This window comes from Leuciscus leuciscus (assembly GCF_965113295.1).
Source record: "Leuciscus leuciscus genome assembly, chromosome: 23".
Lineage (NCBI taxonomy): Eukaryota > Metazoa > Chordata > Actinopteri > Cypriniformes > Leuciscidae > Leuciscus > Leuciscus leuciscus.
The window spans coordinates 31,808,830-31,830,172 of NC_138747.1; the positions used below are offsets into that span (position 1 = coordinate 31,808,830).

Consider the following 21,343-nt stretch of genomic DNA (forward strand, 5'->3'; position numbering starts at 1 on the left):
CAACACATCACTATCACTGATCCATCATTAAAACATCACTTCAACACATCACTATCACTGATCACCATTAAACCATCACATTACACACACTTCAACACATCACTATCACTGATCCATCATTAAACCATCACATTACACACACTTCAACACATCACTATCACTGATCCATCATTAAACCATCACATTACACACACTTCAACACATCACTATCACTTATCCATCATTAAACCATCACATTACACACACTTCAACACATCACTATCACTTATCCATCATTAAACCATCACATTACACACACTTCAACACATCTCTATCACTGATCCATCATTAAACCATCACATTACACACACTTCAACACATCACTATCACTGATCCATCATTAAAACATCACTTCAACACATCACTATCACTGATCACCATTAAACCATCACATTACACACACTTCAACACATCACTATCACTTATCCATCATTAAAACATCACTTCAACACATCACTGTCACTGATCGCCATTAAACCATCACATTACACACACTTCAACACATCACTATCACTGATCCATCATTAAACCATCACATTACACACACTTCAACACATCACTATCATTGATCCATCATTAAAACATCACATTAGCATATCATTATCATCATTGATCATAATTAAACAATCACATCTCGCAGAGCACATCACATTACACGAATCCATCATTTAAGGGGTGGTTGAATATGATTTCACTTTTCTAAGTTTAGTTCCCTTTCGTCCTGGAACTCCAACGTGTCGTCGGGGGAGTTCCCTGACGAATTGGGATCACGCTAGGGAGCTAATTGCCTTAGAGAGAAATAAAACGAGCCAATGGAGATTGGCATGTAAGATTTGCATTCCGCGACCCGCCTACCAGCGCAGGTATAAAGGCGGAAGTAAACATTGCGCAATGCTTTTTGCTTCGGAGCCATCCAGTGTGAGTCTCTGTGTGAGCTGCTGTTTTTTGCCTGAAAGAGTTTTCAAAAACGACGAGAAGAAGCCTAAAGAAGACGAGAAGATCCTTTGGTGCTGGTGTGACGGCGCTTTAGCGATCATCGCGTTCTGCTGCCGGCCGAACTTCCTCTTTAAAAAAGAGCTGTTTTAACGGCTGGTATTGGGTGAGTGCAGCACACGGGCTTGCAGTTTCCCCGTCGTGTCTGCCGCGGTGGTCCCTCGGTGCTTCGGCACGTGAACAGAGTATTTCTTCTCTTTCTCTTCTTCTCTTTTCTCTTTTGTTTCCTTTCTAAAAGAGCATCACGGGCGTTTCGCGCCCTTTTCAGGATGTCGTTTCACCCGTGCGTTTCTGGATGCGGTCGACTTCTCCCTCAGGAAGATGGCCATAAACACTGCCTCTCGTGTTTGGGCTTAAGACACGCTGAGGCAGCGTTTGTGGATGAGTCGTGTTCTCATTGCGGGAACATGACTCCGGCGATGCTGCGTTCGAGACTGCGAACCCTGAAACATGGGGGAGTCCCTTCAGAGAATCCCCGATCTAGTTCGTCTGCCGGTTCAGTTCGGCAGGAGGCTACTTCGGTGATTCCTGTTGGTGAGTGTATGAGGATTACAGTGAAGAATGTTCCGTCTGGTAAAAGATCCTCACGGGCTTCTCACTCCTCTAGTAGCTCGTTGCCATTGGTGGTCCCGGCGGAGCTTCCGGGGCCGTCTCGTGCGGTTCCGGTTGTCTCCTTCGGGGCGCCGCCTGATGATCAGATGTCGATCGCGGCATCGGAGGAAGAGCATACCATTCTTCCCTGAAGTGCATGAAGAGTTGAGGAAGTCTTGGCTGGCCCCTCTGGCGACCAGGCGTAGCCAACCTCGCTCCTCCTTCCTCACCACCCTCGACGGCGGGGCGGCGCACGGGTACGAGGGAATCCCCCCAGTGGAGCGGTCGGTTGCGATGCAGCTATGTCCGAAGACCGCTTCCACTTGGCGGGGTGCCCCTTCACTCCCCTCCCGCGCCTGTAAGTTTTCCTCTGGTCTGACCAGGGATGCTTACATGGCGTGTGGAGACGCCGCTTCCGCCCTGCATGCCATGGCGCTGCTTCAAGTCCATCAGGCCAAAGCACTCCATGACTTGCAGGCGGGTGGTCCCGACCCAGCTCTGCTGCAGGAGCTGCGTGCGGCGACGGACTTCGCCCTCCGGGCGACGAAAGTCACCGCACGTTCACTGGGTCGGGCGATGTCCATCTTGGTGGTCCAGGAGCGCCACCTGTGGCTTACCCTTGCGGATATGCGCGATGTTGAGAAGAACAAACTTCTCAACTTCCCCATATCCCAAGGCGGCCTCTTCGGCGACGCGGTGGAGAGCTTTGCCCAAGAGTTCTCCGCCGCCCAGAAGCAGTCGGAAGCAATACGGCATGTCCTGCACAGGAAACGGGCTGCTGCTGGCCCGTCTACTGTTGCCGTTTACTGTTGCCAGCTCCTCCTTCAGGGCAGCAGTCCAACCCTGGAGGGCGGAAGTCTGGTCGCAAGAGGACGGCCCAGCCCGCTCAGGCGCCCCCGGCCCCTTCCCGTAAAAAGAAGGGAGGGAAGCGTTCCTGAGACGGGCGACCTGAGGGAGAACCTGGATGCTGCTCTTCAGGAGGGTGCCTCTGCACACCTCCTTCCCCCGGGGGAGGGCCGGGCGGAGAATTTTTTGTTTCTTTCTGTTCTTTCTGGTACCCAAAATTTCATTAAAAGAGCAGTTTCTACCTTCTCCTTCAGGTCATCCACGGTCGAGACTGGTGGGCACACAGTCTCCTCCACCCAAGAGGCCCAGGATGGCAGTGGATGCCGTCTCCGAGCGGCATCACTCCCGTTTCCCTCTTCCCAGTCTGCGGATAGCAGCGACGCAGCCTTGGATGCGTCGCTCCTGTCTGCGGTTGGGCCCGGAGGCGCAGAGACCAGTTCACGAGGAGGCAGGGCCTCGTTCCTTGTCTCTCCCCCACCCCTCGCCACTGGGCAGCCCGCAGCAGAATGCTGTACGCAGTAACGCCGCTCGGTCTGTTACATATGAGACCGCTTCAGCGCTGGCTTCACGATCGAGTCCCGAGGTGGGCGTGGCAGAGCTGTACGCTCCGGGTCAAAGTTACCCCGCGCTGTCGCCAAACCTTCTTCCCATGGCCGGACCCTGTGTTTCTACGGGCCGGAGTGCCCTTAGTCCAGGTTTCCAGGCATGCTGTGGTTTTTACGGATGCCTCTGCCATGGGTTGGGGGGCCACGTACAACGGGCATGCAGTCTCGAGTCTGTGGACGGGGCCCCAGCTGCATTGGCACATCAACTGCCTAGAGTTGCAAGCAGTACGACTACGACTAGCTTTGTGTCGCCTCAAGGGGTTTCTCAGACACAAGCACGTACTGGTCCGTACGGACAGCACTGCGACCGTTGCGTACATCAACCATCAAGGTGGTCTACGCTCCCGTCGTATGTCGCGACTCGCCTCCCACCTCCTCCTATGAAGTCAGAAGCATCTGAGGTCGCTTCGTGCCGTTCATGTTCCAGGGGAGCTCAACCGTGTGGCAGACGAGCTCTCACGGCTGCCTCCCCTGCCAGGAGAATGGCGACTCCATCCCCAGACGGTCCAGCTGATTTGGAGTGTCTTTGGAGTCGCACAGGTAGACCTGTTTGCCTCTCCAGACACGACCCATTGCCAGTGGTTTTACTCCCTGACCGAGGGGACCCTCGGCACGGATGCCCTGGCACACAGTTGGCCCCGGGACCTGCGCAAGTATGCGTTTCCCCCAGTGAGCCTTCTTGCACAGACCCTGTGCAAAGTCAGGGAGGACGAGGAGCAGGTCCTGTTAGTGGCGCCGTATTGGCCCACCAGGACTTGGTTCACGGAACTCATGCTCCTCGCGACAGCCCCTCCTTGGCCGATTCCTCTGAGGAAGGACCTCCTTTCTCAGAGACGGGGCACTCTATGGCACCCGCGTCCAGACCTCTGGAAACTCCATGTCTGGTCCCTGGACGGGACGCGGAGGTTCTAGATGGCCTGCCCCCTCTACGAGGCGCCTCTATGCGTTGAAGTGGAACCTGTTCGTCGATTGGTGTTCCTCCCGTCAGGAGGACCCCCGAACTTGCCCGATCAGAGTCGTGCTTTCCTTCCTGCAAGATGGGTTGGAGCGAAGGCTGTCTCCCTCCACCCTCAAAGTGTATGTCGCTGCAATAGCAGCGCATCACGATGCAGTAGAAGGTAAGTCTTTTGGGAAGCACGACCTGATCATCAGATTCCTTAAGGGTGCTAGGAGGTTAAATCCACCTCGTGTTTTGCACTCTGTACCCTCTTGGGACCTAGCTCTGGTTCTTAGAGCTCTTCAAAGTCCTCCTTTTGAGCCCTTGCGAGGGAATAGGTTGTGTCAGCTTGCTACGCCACTCCGCGCCTCGGCCGGATACGTGCGTCTTTTGCTCCGTATGGCGCCCTACGTCGGTGAGCCTCGTGAGTTCCTCCATCACCCCTCCGGTGCCAGGCGTGGCGGACCACCTGGCGCCAGGTCTGCTACCTCTAGTAGGAGTTGCTAGTAGACTGGGTGTTTTTTCCAGTGGTCTCTATGGTGACCCATGATGCCACGTGCAGTTCAGCCGTGTCTTCCCCTTGACAGACTCGTTATGTTGTCCCTGTTGAGTACGCTCCCACTTCCCTTGGATTGGGACTTCCTCAGGGACTGCCATATGTTTCACTACCCCAATGGGTTAGTACTATGTGTATTCCAGGCCTTCCTCAGGCAGGCTGGGCTTCTAACTACACATAAGCTTCATAAATTCACCAACTAACCATTCAGAAATGTCCTGTTGCTTCTACATGTTGTCACTTCTTCTTGAGTCTCTCCATCATTGTCTGACTCCGGTTTGAACATAAAAGGTTAAAAGTGTTTGAAATGTTCAGTGCTTGTGTGTGTGAGGTAAAAGGACACAAGCTGTTGAAGCTCCGCCCCCTGTGCCGGGAGCAGCAGTTCATTTGCATTTAAAGGGACACACACAAAAACCGAGCGTTTTTACTGACCCTCAAAAAGGGACAATTTTAAGATGCTATATAAAATATCTGTGGGGTATTTTGAGCTAAAACTTCACATACACACTCTGGGGACATCAGAGACTTATTTTACATATTGTGAAAAGGGCATTATACCACCCCTTTAAACAATCACATTACACACATCAGCACATCACTATCACTAATCCATCATTAAATAATCACATCACACACACATCACTATGACTGAACCGTCATTAAACCATCACTTCACACCACTATCACTGATCATAATTAAACATTACACATCACACAAATTCACACATCACTATCACTGATCATTAAAGCATATATCACACACATCACTATCACATCATCCATCATTAAATAATTCACACACATCACTATCACTGATCATAATTAAACTATTACATCACACACACATCCTTTCCTTTTGGAAAGGAAATGTAATTATCTCTTGTGATGACAACAGAAAGAGCAAACATCACTCACGGTGAAGCCCAGCATCTTGTAGTCTTTAGTGTAGACGGCTTTCCTCTTCTCCGTCCCGCCTGGATCACTGTCTCCTTCAAATGCGATTCTTCTGAGCTCAAATATGATATCTCTCTGTGTCTGAAGAATTCAAGCAGTGTGAAGGTTATAAGAGAACGCAACTTTCCCAAGTATCTTGAAAAACGCTGAAAACAAATCAGTAATGTTTGGCTTTTCATGCCATGATTATGCTGTCCAAACAGGAGCTATGAATCAATTTTCTACAGTCAGTCATGTTCAAATGTTTATTGTTTCCCAAAATCATAGTTCTAACAAACATTGGCAAACAGCATCACAAAACTTCAGCTCTCGACCGTGTTAGAAGCATAATCTTATTTGTATGACATGTGGACTTAGATCTTGCATAGGAATTCAGATATAAATCTTTAATCATACATGTTATTAAACATGCAGAAAAATTATGTTTGCCATTTAAACGTCACTCTGCTATTTTGTCATAAATGTACAACACTAATTATTTTAATGACTCAAACAGAGGCTTTGTCAGATGTTGAGCCTGGTCTTCATTTCTCTGTAAATATTGTAATAATGCATTGAGATTTTTGTATGAACAAGAGTCCTGAAACAGGTTTGATCCACACAGAAATCAGATCTCACCATCATCAGCTCAGTCTGGGATTACATGAAGAGTCTAAAGCCTAAATGCAATATTTACTGATTTTTAGGGATTTCTGCTGTGCTTTAGTGATCTAAGTGAACATAGTGATCAGACTGTCTGCTACAGTGGTGTACTAGTTATACGAGTACATCAAGACCTGAGTTCATATCCTTATCTGTAATATTTTCATCATATGCATGAAAACTGAATACTTTCACATAAAGACTCAAGCATCTGTCATACACGTTAGGTGCTATTCAACACTAATTCACTTCAATCATACTACATGTTCCCTCCATTAATCTTAATGACAAGTGAATCATTTTCAGACATAAAGCTTACCTGGTCATTGGGGTCCATTTTGGTCATCATGCGTTCCTCCAGAAGGTTGAAGGTCAAAACTTGCAGCACGTAGAGCTGATGTGCCATTTCCGCTTTGACGGGCCGATTCCCGCGGATGATGTGCTGGGAAAGACACAGAGGAGTTTCCTAAAACAACTCTCATTATCACACTATCAACTGATGATCCTACACACAGCTACTAGCAGGACGTTCTGTGGTCTTTTGAAGAATGAAGATCTGATCAAAACACACTCATCGATTCAAAAAATCTAATTAAATTAATGAAATAAAATCAACCAACCAGCTGCTGTTTGCTGGATTTGTCACTAGTGATTTACTCCATCACATTTGGATCTGTTTTCTTTATAGCTAATAGCAGAAAATGAGTGGCAAAGTGAATCTGACGCCATTACCTGCAGATCACAGACACTTACATTGAGTATGATGCCACGCAGGTGTTTCTGTGCCAGTGTACTCGCCATCTCCTGCCATAAACACACACAGAGAGTCACATCAGTCTGAGAATGTCTAAACCAGACTCCAAACTGCAATAAATACACAACCAACTGTAAGAAATGAGAATGTTTTGAGAGCATCCAACAAATCGCTTGAGTGAATGAATCAATGACTCATAAGGACAGTCACATGTTTGGTTCCTGAACGAATCAGAGCTAACGAACCAATCGGTTGGTTATATCAGGACTAATGCGATGCTGCTTGCTTGATCAAGCAGATTTGAGTACTGGAAATATTTCTTGTACACAATAGATTATTAATTATACTTTGTATTCACTGTTACCATGTGTGATAATTCCTACAATTCAATTTTCTTTTCATGATGTTCTCTGTCTGACTATAATAGGCTTTCTTTTTTAACAAACAAAGAATACTACAAATCTGCCTGTCAACTTTTACTGATAGAAACATTTAGGGTGTGTTTTGTAGTTCGGTTCTCTTGGTTCTTCTGACTGAACAGTTATAAATAACTTTATAATAGAAGTCAGAGTGTTAAAACTGACCCTGTTACAGGCAGTGTCAGGCACGTGCACAGGTAGAGCTCAACATGCCCTTTTCTCCCTTACACTCCGAAGTGCCCTTTTTTTTTGGTGGTGGTGTTATTTTCTTCTTCTTCAATAAATCAATGCTATTGGTCACACTTTACGTCTATCTGTCTGTTTTACAAATATTTAGCCAATGGAAGTTCTTAAGCTTGTGTAAACTTGTTCGATCCTCAAACTGTCAGTAAACCTGATAACTCCACCCCCTCTGTCTGATAACTCTGCCCCCTCTATCTGATAACTCCGCCCCCTCTATCTGATAACTCCGCCCCTCTGTCTGATAACTCCACCCCCTCTGTCTGATAACTCTTCCCCCTCTATCTGATAACTCCACCCCCTCTATCTGATAACTCTGCCCCCTCTATCTGATAACTCCGTCCCCTCTGTCTGATAACTCTGCCCCCACTATCTGATAACTCCCCCCCTCTGTCTGATAACTCCGCCCCCTCTGATAACTCTGGCCCCTCTATCTGATAACTCCACCCCCTCTATCTGATAACTCTGCCCCCTCTATCTGATAACTCCGTCCCCTCTGTCTGATAACTCTGCCCCCTCTATCTGATAACTCCACCCCCTCTATCTGATAACTCTGCCCCCTCTATCTGATAACTCCGTCCCCTCTGTCTGATAACTCTGCCCCCTCTGTCTGATAACTCTGCCCCCTCTGTCTGATAACTCCGTCCCCTCTGTCTGATAACTCCACCCCCTCTATCTGATAACTCCGTCCCCTCTGTCTGATAACTCCACCCCCTCTATCTGATAACTCTGCCCCCTCTGTCTGATAACTCCACCCCCTCTGTCTGATAACTCTGCCCCCTCTATCTGATAACTCCACCCCCTCTATCTGATAACTCTGCCCCCTCTATCTGATAACTCCGTCCCCTCTGTCTGATAACTCTGCCCCCTCTATCTGATAACTCCACCCCCTCTATCTGATAACTCTGCCCCCTCTATCTGATAACTCCGTCCCCTCTGTCTGATAACTCCACCCCCTCTGTCTGATAACTCCGCCCCTCCATCTGATAACTCTGTCCCCTCTATCTGATAACTCCACCCCCTCTGTCTGATAACTCTGCCCTCTATCTGATAACTCTGCCCCCTCTATCTGATAACCCCACCCCTCCATCTGATAACTCCGCCCCCTCTATCTGATAACTCCGCCCCCTCTATCTGATAACTCTGCCCCCTCTATCTGATAACTCCACCCCTCTGTCTGATAACTCCGCCCCTCCATCTGATAACTCCGCCCACTATATCTGATAACCCCACCCCCTCCATCTGATAACTTCGCCCCTCTGTCTTGACTGAATGATTTGTCAAATCATTCAGTCCCATTCAGATTTGTCCGCACAGCAGACAGCAGCTGATTCTGAACGAATCTTTGCAAGGGTAAACAAAGATCTTGTTGTTTGAATAAGTACTGAACACGATGTCTATAAAGGCTCATATTTTATTTATTTAATGTCTGACTGAGACATGTGAGACCTGAGAGAGAGGTCTAGCATTTGCCATCTAGTCATAGCCAATACATAGCCTACACTTAAATAGCCTGTGCAAACAGTAAAAACTGAGCGCCCATATAGCTACAACAAACTAGTTTGTAACCTGTTGATGAAAATGTAATGTGATGCCGCCGGCGCCGTTTTAATGACGGACAAAATGCACATTTGCACACATTCGCTGGTCAAAAACCCCATAACTGCATTTGAGTTTGACTTTTGTAAAATGCTAACAATATATTGATAAGTAATACAACAACATACCATTTGTTTTTACCATCGGAAAATCATAAGCACAGGTGCGGGCAGCGCTGTTTCGTACTGGAACTTACACAAAGCAATCCTCGTCACCTACTGTAGGTAACTGTAGAAATTTCTTTGATTTATGAATCAAAGATTGATAAATTTATTAACATTTAATCATGTTATGGTAATATATTAAATTATGGTTAATTCAAGGCTGTTAATATGCATGTATTCGCTATCAAGCTAATTTTTTAATCTATAGTATTCTATACTCTCCACTCGTCTTCACATGTATAAATGTATTAAAACATGTTTTTTTAGAGCTAAAGCAGCCCTGAAACCCTGTGTATCTATATTATCGTATTATTATGGTTGTTAATAGTGAATAAATCTAAAGCAAAAAATTATTTTGTGTTATTGAATTTGTCATGAAGATGTGACCATTTCTTCCTTTTATGTAGGCTTACTAAATAATCTTAATATAAAAAAATATATAAAAAGGGAGGGGGTTCAACACATGCCCCTCTAAAGGCCTGTGCACGGCCCTGGGCAGAGTTGTGTTGCATAAGCAAAGAACCAAGTCAAAAACATGTTACTTTTACACCTCACTTAGTTCACACCAAGAATGATAACTATAAAGATAACTATATTGATAAATATATTAGCGTCCATACTAGCGGACGATATCATTCTGTTTATTCTAAGCACGTGCTGCAGTTTATGTCGTCTGTCGCTTTAAATGCTTGTGGTCTTTAAAGGGGTGGTTGATTATGATTTGACTTTTCTAACTGTAGTTAGTGTGTAATGTTGCTGTTTGAGCATAAACAACATCTGCAAAGTTACAACGCTCAAAGTTCAAAGCAAATGGAGATATTTGCTTTTAAAGGAATCATTTTTTAAAGACTACAACAAACGGCTGGTAGAGACTACACCACATTCCTCCCGGGTTAGTGACATCACTAACCCTAACATTTACATAAACGCCGCCCCCGGAACACGATTTATAGATTATCAAGACAGAATATGCTAATCAATGACTAGAAGATAATTACACATAAGCTACATAAATTCACCAACTAACCATTCAGAAATGTCCTGTAGCTTCTACATGTTGTCACTTCTTCTTGAGTCTCTCCATCTTTCTGACTCGGTTTGAACAAAAATGGCTAAAAGTTTTTGAAATTTTCAGTGCATGTGTGTGTGAGGTAAAAGGACACAAGCTGTTGTAGCTCCGCCCCCTGTGCTGGGAGCAGCAGCTCATTTGCATTTAAAGGGACAGACTCAAAAACGGTGCGTTTTTGCTCACTCTCAAAAAGTGACAATTTTAACATGCTATATAAAATATCTGTGGGGTATTTTGAGCTAAAACTTCAAACACACACACTCTGGGGACATCAGAGACTTATTTTACATCTTATGAAAAGGGCATTATTCCACCCCTTTAAATCAGGATGGATTCTGATTGGCTGTTAAAGTCCCCCTGTGGAGAAAATCCAGCTTTTAATGTTGTTTATGTGTCTATGTGGTGTTTTTAATATGCTTTAAGACAAAGCATGTGTAAATTCATAAGTCGACACCATTGCTGAGTATTTTCTCCTTAAAACTGCAGTGAACCAAAGACAGTCTCAAAAACACACTTTGAAATCGCTGGTGTTTCTGACGTCACAAACTACCTTGTAACCAATCAGATCAACGTGTGATCGTCAACCAGTGGATCTCTGAGCTGAGTGAAGGCGGGGCTCATTTGCATATTCATAGAACCACGAGGCAAGGGTGTCGAGTTACATCCAAGATGTTTAAAGGCATGAAGAATTTTTTTTTAAGGAAAAAACAATTAAATATGTAATTTTAGTGATCAAAGATGAGTTTTAAGGGATACAATTATTGACTACAGGGGACTTTAAATGTTTTAATCATTCATCAGCTGGAAAAAATTGTTCTGAAAGTGATTCCAACGATATCGTTCCTCTCTGCCGTTATTGTTATAGTGTTGGTGCGAACTCTGCTATTCTTTTATATTTAGAATGATTTTTAGAACTATATCTTTATCGTTATAGTTATCATCCTTGGTGTGAAATTTACTGTTATCTGTTAAACATGTGAATGACAGTGTGTGGACGTTCCTACTGTGAACGGACCTGTTAACAATTACTGACGAGTGAGTTGATTAGTGTGTGTGAGAGTGTGTGTGTGAGAGAGAGAGTGTGTGTGTAAGTGTGTGTGTGTGTGTGTGTGTGTGTGTGTGTGTGTGTGTGTGTGTGTGTGTGTGTGTGTGTGTGTGTGAGAGTGTGTGTGTGTGTGTGTGTGTGTGTGTGAGAGTGTGTGTTCACCTGGCGTCTGTCCTCTGGTGTTTTGAGGAACAGGGCATTGATGAGAGCGATGGCGTATGTCTGGATCTCCTGATTGGACCTGAGGAGTTAATGACACAGACACAGACACACAGTTAGAGGTATCTTGCTCTTGGACTCCAACATTTCTGGACTCTAGATCACGTGTCACTGTCTGGAGCTCTGGAGGGTTTTATTACACAGCTCGGCACGTTCAGTGTGTGTGTGTGTGTGCGTGCGTGCGTGCAGGAGAGAAGCACGTGACCTGCAGCGAGTGTGTGTGCGTGTGTGTGTGCGTGTATGTGCTCACACTTGCAGGTGTGCGATGAGCTGCGCCACAGTGATCTCCTGCGCCACGCGCTGGTACAGGCTGTGGCTGTTGAGCACCATACTCTCCAGGATGGCCAACGAGCGCTGCAGAATGGACACGTCCACCATGGGCTGGTTCACGTAACCCGCAATCTGTCACACACCACACTCACATGACTATCACATGACATAAACACTGGTCTACCAGGCAATGTAACTAAAAATGTACAACAAATCCATCTTCAAACAAGAAACATCCAACAAATTGGTTGAGTGAATGAGTCAATGACTCGTTCAGGAACCAAGCATGTGACTGTGTTTATGAACAAGTCATTGGGCCCTATCTTGCACCCGGCGCAATTGACTTTGTACAGCGACGCATGTATCATTCCTATTTTGCACCCGACGCACAGCGGACTTATCCCTCCACAGACGCACGTCTGTAAATTAGGGAATGAACTTGCGCTCCCGGGGGCGGTTCAGAGAAAAGAGGAGGCGTGTTCCGGCGCAAACGTTCCCTGGTGCTATTTTGCAGTTTCAGAAAACAATTCCGCCACAGACCAGGAGAAACCTCGTCTAAAGTCAGTGGCGCGTTATTCAGAGGCTATTTTAAGAGCGCATGCTTGGCCATAATGTAGCGTGTGCACAACACACACACACTTTACTTCTCTCATCTACACAGAAGCAGTTCACATTTTTGCAAATCATACATAATTACAAGGAAAAATATTCCACACGAGGGAAATCATTGTGGTGTCCATGAAGATGTGAAAAAACAGGCATAAATCTAGCTTACACATTTACCCAAATTATGATACGCCTGTTTAACCGAAGCTAATTTGGGTGTGTTTCTCCATCCCCAATGTCACTTCTCTGTGTTTTACGGCCCTGACGAGAACGTCGGTCTCCTCGGCTGTGAACCGCTCCTGGCGTGCGTCTGGCAAATCCGCCGTTATAATAGCAACCCGCCATGGAACAAGCGTGCCTGCTCTTAAAGGGAATGTGAGATGTCGCTCTGATATTTCATGTTACGCCCAAACCACACCTATGAGTAATGAAGCTACTTCAGACCAACACATTTTAGATTTGCGTCGGGCGCTGTTGCTATTATACCGACGGGATAAATGACTCTTGCGCCCGACGCAAATCTAAAATTGCGAGATCCGCCCACAAAGTTACTTGTGTTTCGCGTTTGATACTTGCGTTTCAGATCGTTAAAATAGGGCCCATTGACTCATTCACTCAACCAATTTTTTTTTCATTTGAATCATCACTAATGATCCAGGTTGGTGAATGAATGGACTCTTCTATCAGCCCTAATGCAATGCTGCTTGTCCAATCAGATTTGAGGACTGCACTGCAAAAAATGCTTTTCTTTCCTAGTATTTTTGTCTTTTTTCCAGTCCAAATATCTAGAAATTGTTAAATCAAGAAGCATTTACTAGATAAGTAAAATGACATAAGAAATTCTATCTTGTTTTCTGATTTATAAAATCAAAATTAAGCGAGTTTTTGCTTAAAACAAGCAAAATGATCTGCCAAAGGGGTGAGAAAAATTATCTTGTTTTCCATTTGAATTAAGATTTTTTTTCGTACCCCGTTGGCAGATAATTTTGCTTGTTTTAAGAATATAATTTTTTAGGTTGAGAAAGGCTTCTTTAGAAAGAGACAGACCTGTTAGAGTGTGTGTTTCACTTGCCTGTTTGATGAAGGATACAGAAATCAGATCCCAGGACACGATACCGTGATCCATGAGCTCCAGAAACGCTGTGAGAGTGAAGGCCAACATCTCCCCAAAACTACACACAGAAAACACACACGTGAAAGCACTGAAACACACACATCTCTGAAACACACACTGAAATGAGCCACTATGTCACAAGATGACAAACAACCACTAGCACAATTTGAAACAATAATGAAGGATATAGTTTTAAATGTACACCGCTGTTCAAAAGTTGGGGATCGTATTTTCAATACTTTTATTCAGCAAGGATGAATTATATTGATCAAAAGTGACAGTAAAGATATTTATAATGTAGCAAAATATTCTATTTTAAATAAATGCTGTTCTTTTGACCTTTCTATTCATCAAAGAATTCTGCAAAATTGTCCACAACTGTTTTCAACATTTATAATAAGATTGAATGTTTTTTGAGCATCAAATCATCATATTAGAATGATTTCTGAAGGATCATGTGACACTGAAGACTGGAGTAATGATGCTGAAAATTCAGCTTTGATCACAGGAATAAATTAAACTTTAATATATATTCACACAAGGCTCAAAATTGCAACCATTTTGGTCGCATTCGCTCCAGAAATTTAATCTACGTGACCTCAAAATATATTTGGGAGTTGTTGAAGCTTTGATTCATCAGGATGCTGTGGGCTGTCCCGCTCGATTGGCAGAGCTCAACGTGAAATTTAACACCATATATTAAATATATGTTAAATCTGTTCAGTTGTAATGCTCATTAATCTTCAGTCTGTGCTCCTAAATGTTTGAAGTTGCTACCAAGTAAAAAAAAATATATTTTGAGCCCTGTTCACACAGAAAACAGTTACTTTAAATTGTAATATTTAACAATATTACTGTTTTTACTGTATTTTTGATCAAATAAATTGCCTTGGTGAGCAAACCATTTTTTTTTAATGGTAGTGTAAATATATATATATATCAAGAGGTAAAATGTTATCATATTTTTGTGATTACACACAAAACTGTAGATGGACAATCCCCCTCCTTGAACTGCCACCTTACCGTGGTGGAGGGGTTTGAGTACCCGAATGAACCTAGGAGCTATGTTGTCTGGGGCTATATGCCCCTGGTAGGGTCTCCCAAGGCAAACAGGTCCTAGGCGACGGGTCAGACTAAGAGTGGTTCAAAAACCCTTATGATGCCAAAAAAAACGAGGACCGTGACGTCGCCCGGTATGGCGCAGCCGGGGCCCCACCCTGGAGCCAGGCCCGGGGTTGGGGCTCGTATGCGAGCGCCTGGTGGTCGGGCCTCCCCCCATGGGGTCCGGCCGGGCTCAGCCCGAAGGAGCGACGTGGGGCCACCCTCCCGTGGACCCACCACCTGCAGGAGGGACCGTAAGGGGCCGGTGCTAAGTGGATCGGGCGGCAGTCGAAGGCAGTGGCCTAGACAACCCGATCCCTGGACGCGGAATCTAGCTCTAGGGACATGGAATGTCACCTCTCTGGCGGGGAAGGAGCCTGAGGTTGTGCGCGAGGTTCAGAGATTCCGACTAGAGATAGTTGGGATCACCTCTACGCACGGCTTGGGCTCTGGAACCACACTCCTCGAGAGAGGATGGACTCTTCACCACTCTGGAGTTGCCCATGGTGAGAGGCGGCGGGCTGTTGTGGGTTTGCTTATAGCCCCCCAGCTCAGCCGCCATGTGTTGGAGTTCACCCCGGTGAACGATAGGGTCGCTTCCCTACGCCTTCGGGTCGGGGATAGGTCTCTCACTGTCGTTTGTGCTTACGGGCCGAACGGCAGTGCAGAGTACCTGGCCTTCTTGGAGTCTCTGGGAGGGGTGCTGGAAAGTGCTCCGACTGGGGACTCCGTCGTTCTACTGGGGGACTTCAACGCCCACGTGGGCAGCGACAGTGACACCTGGAGGGGCGTGATTGGGAGGAACGGCCCCCCTGATCTGAACCCGAGTGGTGTTCTGTTATTGGACTTCTGTGCTAGTTACAGCTTGTCCATAACGAACACCATGTTCAAGTATAAGGGTGTCCATCAGTGCACATGGCACCAGGACACCCTAGGCCGGAGGTCGATGATCGACTTTGTCAGAGAGATCTTCAACTCCCACCTCCAGCAGAGCTTCGACCAGATCCCGAGGGAGTCTGGAGATATTGAGTCCGAGTGGACCATGTTCTCCACCTCCATTGTCAACGCGGCCACTCGGAGCTGTGGCCGTAAGGTCTCCGGTGCCTGTCGAGGCGGCAATCCCCGAACCCGGTGGTGGACACCGGAAGTAAGGGATGCCGTCAAGCTGAAGAAGGAGTCCTATCGGGCCTGGCTGGCTTGTGGGACTCCTGAGGCAGCTGATGGGTACCGACGGGCCAAGCGGACTGCAGCCCGGGTGGTTGTGGAGGCAAAAACTCGGGCCTGGGAGGAGTTCGGTGAGGCCATGGAGAAGGACTATCGGTCAGCCTCGAAGAGATTCTGGCAAACCGTCCGGCGCCTCAGGAGGGGGAAGCAGTGCCCTACCAACGCTGTTTACAGTGGAGGTGGGCAGCTGTTGACCTCGACTGGGGATATCACCGGACGGTGGAAGGAATACTTCGAGGATCTCCTCAATCCCGCCGTCACGTCTTCCATACAGGAAGCAGAGGCTGAGGGCTCGGAGGCGGACTCGTCCATCACCCAAGCTGAAGTCACCGAGGTAGTCAAGAAACTCCTCGGTGGCAAGGCACCGGGGGTGGATGAGATCCGCCCTGAGTACCTCAAGTCTCTGGATGTTGTGGGGCTGTCTTGGCTGACACGCCTCTGCAACATCGCGTGGCGGTCGGGGACAGTACCTTTGGACTGGCAGACCGGGGTGGTGGTCCCTCTTTTCAAGAAGGGGGATCGGAGGGTGTGCTCCAACTATAGGGGGATCACACTTCTCAGCCTCCCTGGGAAAGTCTATGCCAGGGTACTGGAGAGGAGAATCCGGCCGATAGTAGAACCTCGGATTCAGGAGGAACAGTGTGGTTTTCGTCCCGGTCGTGGAACACTGGACCAGCTCTATACCCTCTACAGGGTGCTGGAGGGCTCATGGGAGTTTGCCCAACCAATCCACATGTGCTTTGTGGATTTGGAGAAGGCATTCGACTGTGTCCCTCGCGGCGGCCTGTGGAGGGTGCTCCGGGAGTATGGGGTCCGGGGCCCTTTGCTAAGGGCTATCCGGTCCCTATACGACCGGAGCAGGAGCTTGGTTCGTATTGCCAGCAGTAAGTCAGACTTGTTCCCGGTGCGTGTTGGACTCCGGCAGGGCTGCCCTTTGTCGCCAGTTCTGTTCATAATTTTTATGGACAGAATTTCTAGGCGCAGCCAGGGGCTGGAGGGGGTCAGGTTTGGGGACCACACGATTTCATCTCTGCTCTTTGCGGATGATGTTGTCGTGTTGGCCTCATCAGACCAGGACCTCCAGCATGCACTGGGACGGTTTGCAGCCGAGTGTGAAGCGGCTGGGATGAATATCAGCACCTCCAAATCCGAGGCCATGGTTCTCAGTCGGAAAAGGGTGGTTTGCCCGCTTCAGGTTGGTGGAGAGCTCCTGCCTCAAGTGGAGGAGTTCAAGTATCTTGGGGTCTTGTTCACGAGTGAAGGAAGGATGGAACGGGAGATTGACAGGCGGATCGGTGCAGCTTCTGCAGTAATGCGGTCCCTGTACCGGCCTGTCGTGGTGAAGAAGGAGCTGAGCCGCAAGGCGAAGCTCTCGATTTACCAGTCAATCTACGTTCCTACTCTCACCTATGGTCATGAGCTGTGGGTCATGACCGAAAGGACAAGATCCCGGATACAAGCGGCTGAAATGAGCTTTCTCCGCAGGGTGGCTGGGCGATCCCTTAGAGATAGGGTGAGAAGCTCGGCCACTCGGGAGGAGCTCAGAGTAGAGCCGCTGCTCCTCCACATCGAGAGGGGTCAGTTGAGGTGGCTCGGGCATCTTTTCCGGATGCCTCCTGGACGCCTTCCCGGGAAGGCGTTCCGGGCATGTCCCACCGGGAGGAGACCCCGGGGAAGACCTAGGACACGCTGGAGAGACTATGTCTCCCGGCTGGCCTGGGAACGCCTCGGTGTCCCCCCGGAAGAGCTGGAGGAAGTGTCTAGGGAGAGGGAAGTCTGGGCATCCCTGCTTAGACTGCTGCCCCCGCGACCCGGCCCCGGATAAGCGGTAGAAGATGGATGGATGGATGGATGGACATTTAAATCTCTTTGCATGTATCAAAAGTTTACATTAGCAGCCAAAAGTGATCGGCATCTTGACTCTTTATTTAAATATTATTGATAACAATGTGTTAAAGAGTTGATGTAGTTGTGCTCGGAGTTAATTGTTTTATGTGTGATAGTAATGCAATGAAACATGACAAATTGTGTGATAGGCTGTCATACAAAGAAATTGTGAAAACATGCAAAAACAAGAAAGAACCAACCAAATATTAATAACTGATTATGTTGTAGTCGATGTTTGCTTTTTCCTTTAAGATTTTTCCTTCTTTTTTTTTGCATAGTAAAATAAAGCTGGAGCTGTCATTTGCCTTTTTTGCCAAGCAATTTTGTCAGATAAATACCATAACCAAGTTTAGTGTTTTGTTTTTCCCTAACATTTAAAATATTTTTGATGGTTTAGTCGAACTTGTAGTGTCACTAAGAACAAAAACAAACATCACTTTTGGCCACAGCTGTACATGAGTCCATCAAGCTCATCATATGTGTGTGTGTGAGGGACACTTACTGTGTGCCGCTCTCCACGAGCCGTGCCAGCGTCGCCAGGCCCTCCATGTTGATGAACTCTGTGGCGAACGTGGGGTCAGCGGAGAGTTTGGCTAACTCTTTCAGCGCCTCCAGACGCGCGTCGATCCCGTGAGACTGGATCCGCTCCAGAAGCTGTCGAGCCGCTCGCATCTAACACACACAACAATCCCGTCAAGACCTCGAGTGTAATGTAGTGTAGTGTGTAGTGTAACAACAGTGTTTAGTGTAATGTAGTGTAGTGTGTAGTGTAGTGTGTGGTGTAGTGTAGTGTAGTGTAGTGTGTGGTGTAGTGTAGTGTAGTGTAGTGTAGTGTAGTGTAGTGTGTAGTGTAGTGTGGTGTAGTGTGTAGTGTAGTGTAGTGTAGTGTAGTGTGTAGTGTAGTGTAGTGTAGTGTAGTGTAGTGTAATGTGTGGTGTGGTGTGGTGTGGTGTAGTGTAGTGTAGTGTAGTGTGTAGTGTAGTGTGTGGTGTAGTGTAGTGTAGTGTAGTGTAGTGTGTAGTGTGTGGTGTGTGGTGTAGTGTAGTGTAGTGTAGTGTGTAGTGTAGTGTGTGGTGTGGTGTAGTGTAGTGTGTAGTGTAGTGTGTAGTGTGTGGTGTAGTGTAGTGTAGTGTGTAGTGTAGTGTGTAGTGTAGTGTGTGGTGTAGTGTGTGGTGTGGTGTAGTGTAGTGTGTGGTGTGGTGTGGTGTGGTGTAGTGTAGTGTAGTGTAGTGTAGTGTGTAGTGTGTGGTGTGGTGTAGTGTAGTGTGTAGTGTAGTGTGTGGTGTAGTGTAGTGTAGTGTAGTGTGTAGTGTAGTGTGTGGTGTGGTGTAGTGTGTAGTGTAGTGTAGTGTAGTGTGTGGTGTAGTGTAGTGTGTGGTGTAGTGTAGTGTGTAGTGTAGTGTAGTGTAGTGTAGTGTAGTGTAGTGTAGTGTAGTGTGTAGTGTAGTGTAGTGTAGTGTAGTGTAGTGTGTGGTGTAGTGTAGTGTAGTGTAGTGTAGTGTAGTGTGTAGTGTGTGGTGTAGTGTGTAGTGTGTAGTGTAGTGTAGTGTGTGGTGTAGTGTGTAGTGTAGTGTAGTGTAGTGTGTGGTGTAGTGTGTAGTGTAGTAGTGTAGTGTGTAGTGTAGTGTAGTGTGTAGTGTGTAGTGTGTAGTGTAGTGTAGTGTAGTGTAGTGTAGTGTAGTGTGTAGTGTAGTGTGTGGTGTAGTGTAACAACAGTGTTTGGTGGCTCGAGAACACAAACCCTGAAATCGGTTCTAAGGTGCAACTCTAAAAATCTCAGAGTAAACTTCAAAAACGTGAATCTATGAGAACGCTGACGGCAAACACACGCGTATTACGTGTTCAGTCTATAGGGATGCGCGTTTGAATATATATGTGTGCAGATGTGTAGTCTCTACAAATTGACATCAACAAATGAATCATAATACAGAATGTTTTGTCGCTTCCATGTGACCTGGAACATGATCTGTGCAGAGGAGGAGGAGGAGGTGTGACTCACAGGAGAGATGGCCAGGCGGAGGATACTGCCGTTCTTCATTTCACTACGACTCTGAAAGACAAACACAGATTATATCCATCAAACTCCTGCGCCACCGAACAGAAAAACACCTTCTCCGGTTAGAATATTCAATTCAGTTCAATTCACATTTATTTGTGTAGCGCTTTTCACAATACACATCATTTGAAAGCAGCTTTACAGAAAATGCACGAGTCCATATTACAATTTAGAGTGAACTGGGTAACACTATGGGCTCTATTTTAACGATCTGAAACGCAAGTATCAAACGCGAAACGCAAGTAACTTTATGGGCGGATCTCGGGCGCTGTTGCTATTATACCGGCGGGATAAATGACTCTTGCGCCCGACGCAAATCTAAAATGTGTTGGTCTGAAGTAGCTTCATTACTCATAGGTGTGGTTTGGGCGTAACGTGAAATAAACCAATCAGAGCGTCATCTCACATTCCCTTTAAGAGCAGGCGCGCTTGTTCCATGGCGGATTGCTATTATAACGGCGGATTTGCCAGACGCACGCCAGGAGCGGTTCACAGCCGAGGAGACCAACGTTCTCGTCAGGGCCGTAAAACACAGAGAAGTGACATTGGGGATGGAGAAACACACCCAAATTAGCTTCGCTTAAACAGGCGTATCATAATTTGGGTAAATGTGTAAGCTAGATTTATGCCTATTTTTTCACATCTTCATGGACACCACAATGATTTCCCTCGTTGGAATATTTTTCCTTGTAATTATGTATGGTTTGCAAAATGTGAACTGCTGCTTCTGTGTAGATGAGAGAAGCAAAGTGTGTGTGTGTTGTGCACACGCTACATTATGGCCAAGCATGCGCTCTTAAAATAGCCTCTGAATAACGCGCCACTGACTTTAGACGAGGTTTCTCCTGGTCTGTGGCGGAATTGTTTTCTGAAACTGCAAAATAGCACCAGGGAACGTTTGCGCTGGAACACGCCTCCTCTTTTCGCTGAACCGCCCCCGGGAGCGCAAGTTCATTCCCTAATTTACCGACGTGCGTCTGTGGAGGGAAAAGTCCGCTGTGTGTCGGGTGCAAAATAGCAATGATACATGAAGTCAGTTGCGCTGGGTGCAAGATGTTACATGTACTTACCATAGTAATAACAGTAAATTATGCGTAATTACATGCAACTAACCCTCAACCAAATCCTAATCCTACCCTAACCCTATAGTAAGTACATGTAGTTGATTATTATTACTCAGTACTTAAATATATAATTACACTGTAACAATGACACCTAAAAATAAAGGGTTACACAACGAGTGGATCTCTGAGCTGAGTGAGTGAGTGGAGGCGGGGCTCATTTGCATATTCATAGAACCGCGTATACTAAATAAGGCAAGGCTGTCGAGTTACATTCAAGATGTTTTAAGGTATGAAGACATTTTTTTTTACAAGGAAAAAACATTTAAATATGTAATTTTGGTGATCAAAG

The 21,343-nt window shown here is 46.5% G+C and overlaps 1 protein-coding gene across 3 annotated transcripts in view; it reads right to left on the reverse strand.

The window, feature by feature from the left end:
* Nucleotides 1–21,343, reverse strand: part of elmo2 (engulfment and cell motility 2) — a 51,121-nt gene that overhangs the window by 20,600 nt on the left and 9,178 nt on the right. For 2 of the 3 annotated variants that reach the window (XM_082156436.1, XM_082156435.1), the window contains exons 5-12: nt 19,874–19,924; nt 18,377–18,546; nt 13,621–13,720; nt 11,923–12,074; nt 11,616–11,694; nt 6,917–6,967; nt 6,483–6,605; nt 5,483–5,602 (exon numbers count right to left, since the gene is read on the reverse strand). In XM_082156436.1, coding sequence (XP_082012562.1) covers nt 5,483–5,602; nt 6,483–6,605; nt 6,917–6,967; nt 11,616–11,694; nt 11,923–12,074; nt 13,621–13,720; nt 18,377–18,546; nt 19,874–19,924 — 846 coding nt within the window. The remainder of the gene's footprint in view (nt 1–5,482; nt 5,603–6,482; nt 6,606–6,916; nt 6,968–11,615; nt 11,695–11,922; nt 12,075–13,620; nt 13,721–18,376; nt 18,547–19,873; nt 19,925–21,343) is intronic. The other variant, XM_082156437.1, reaches the window with a different exon arrangement.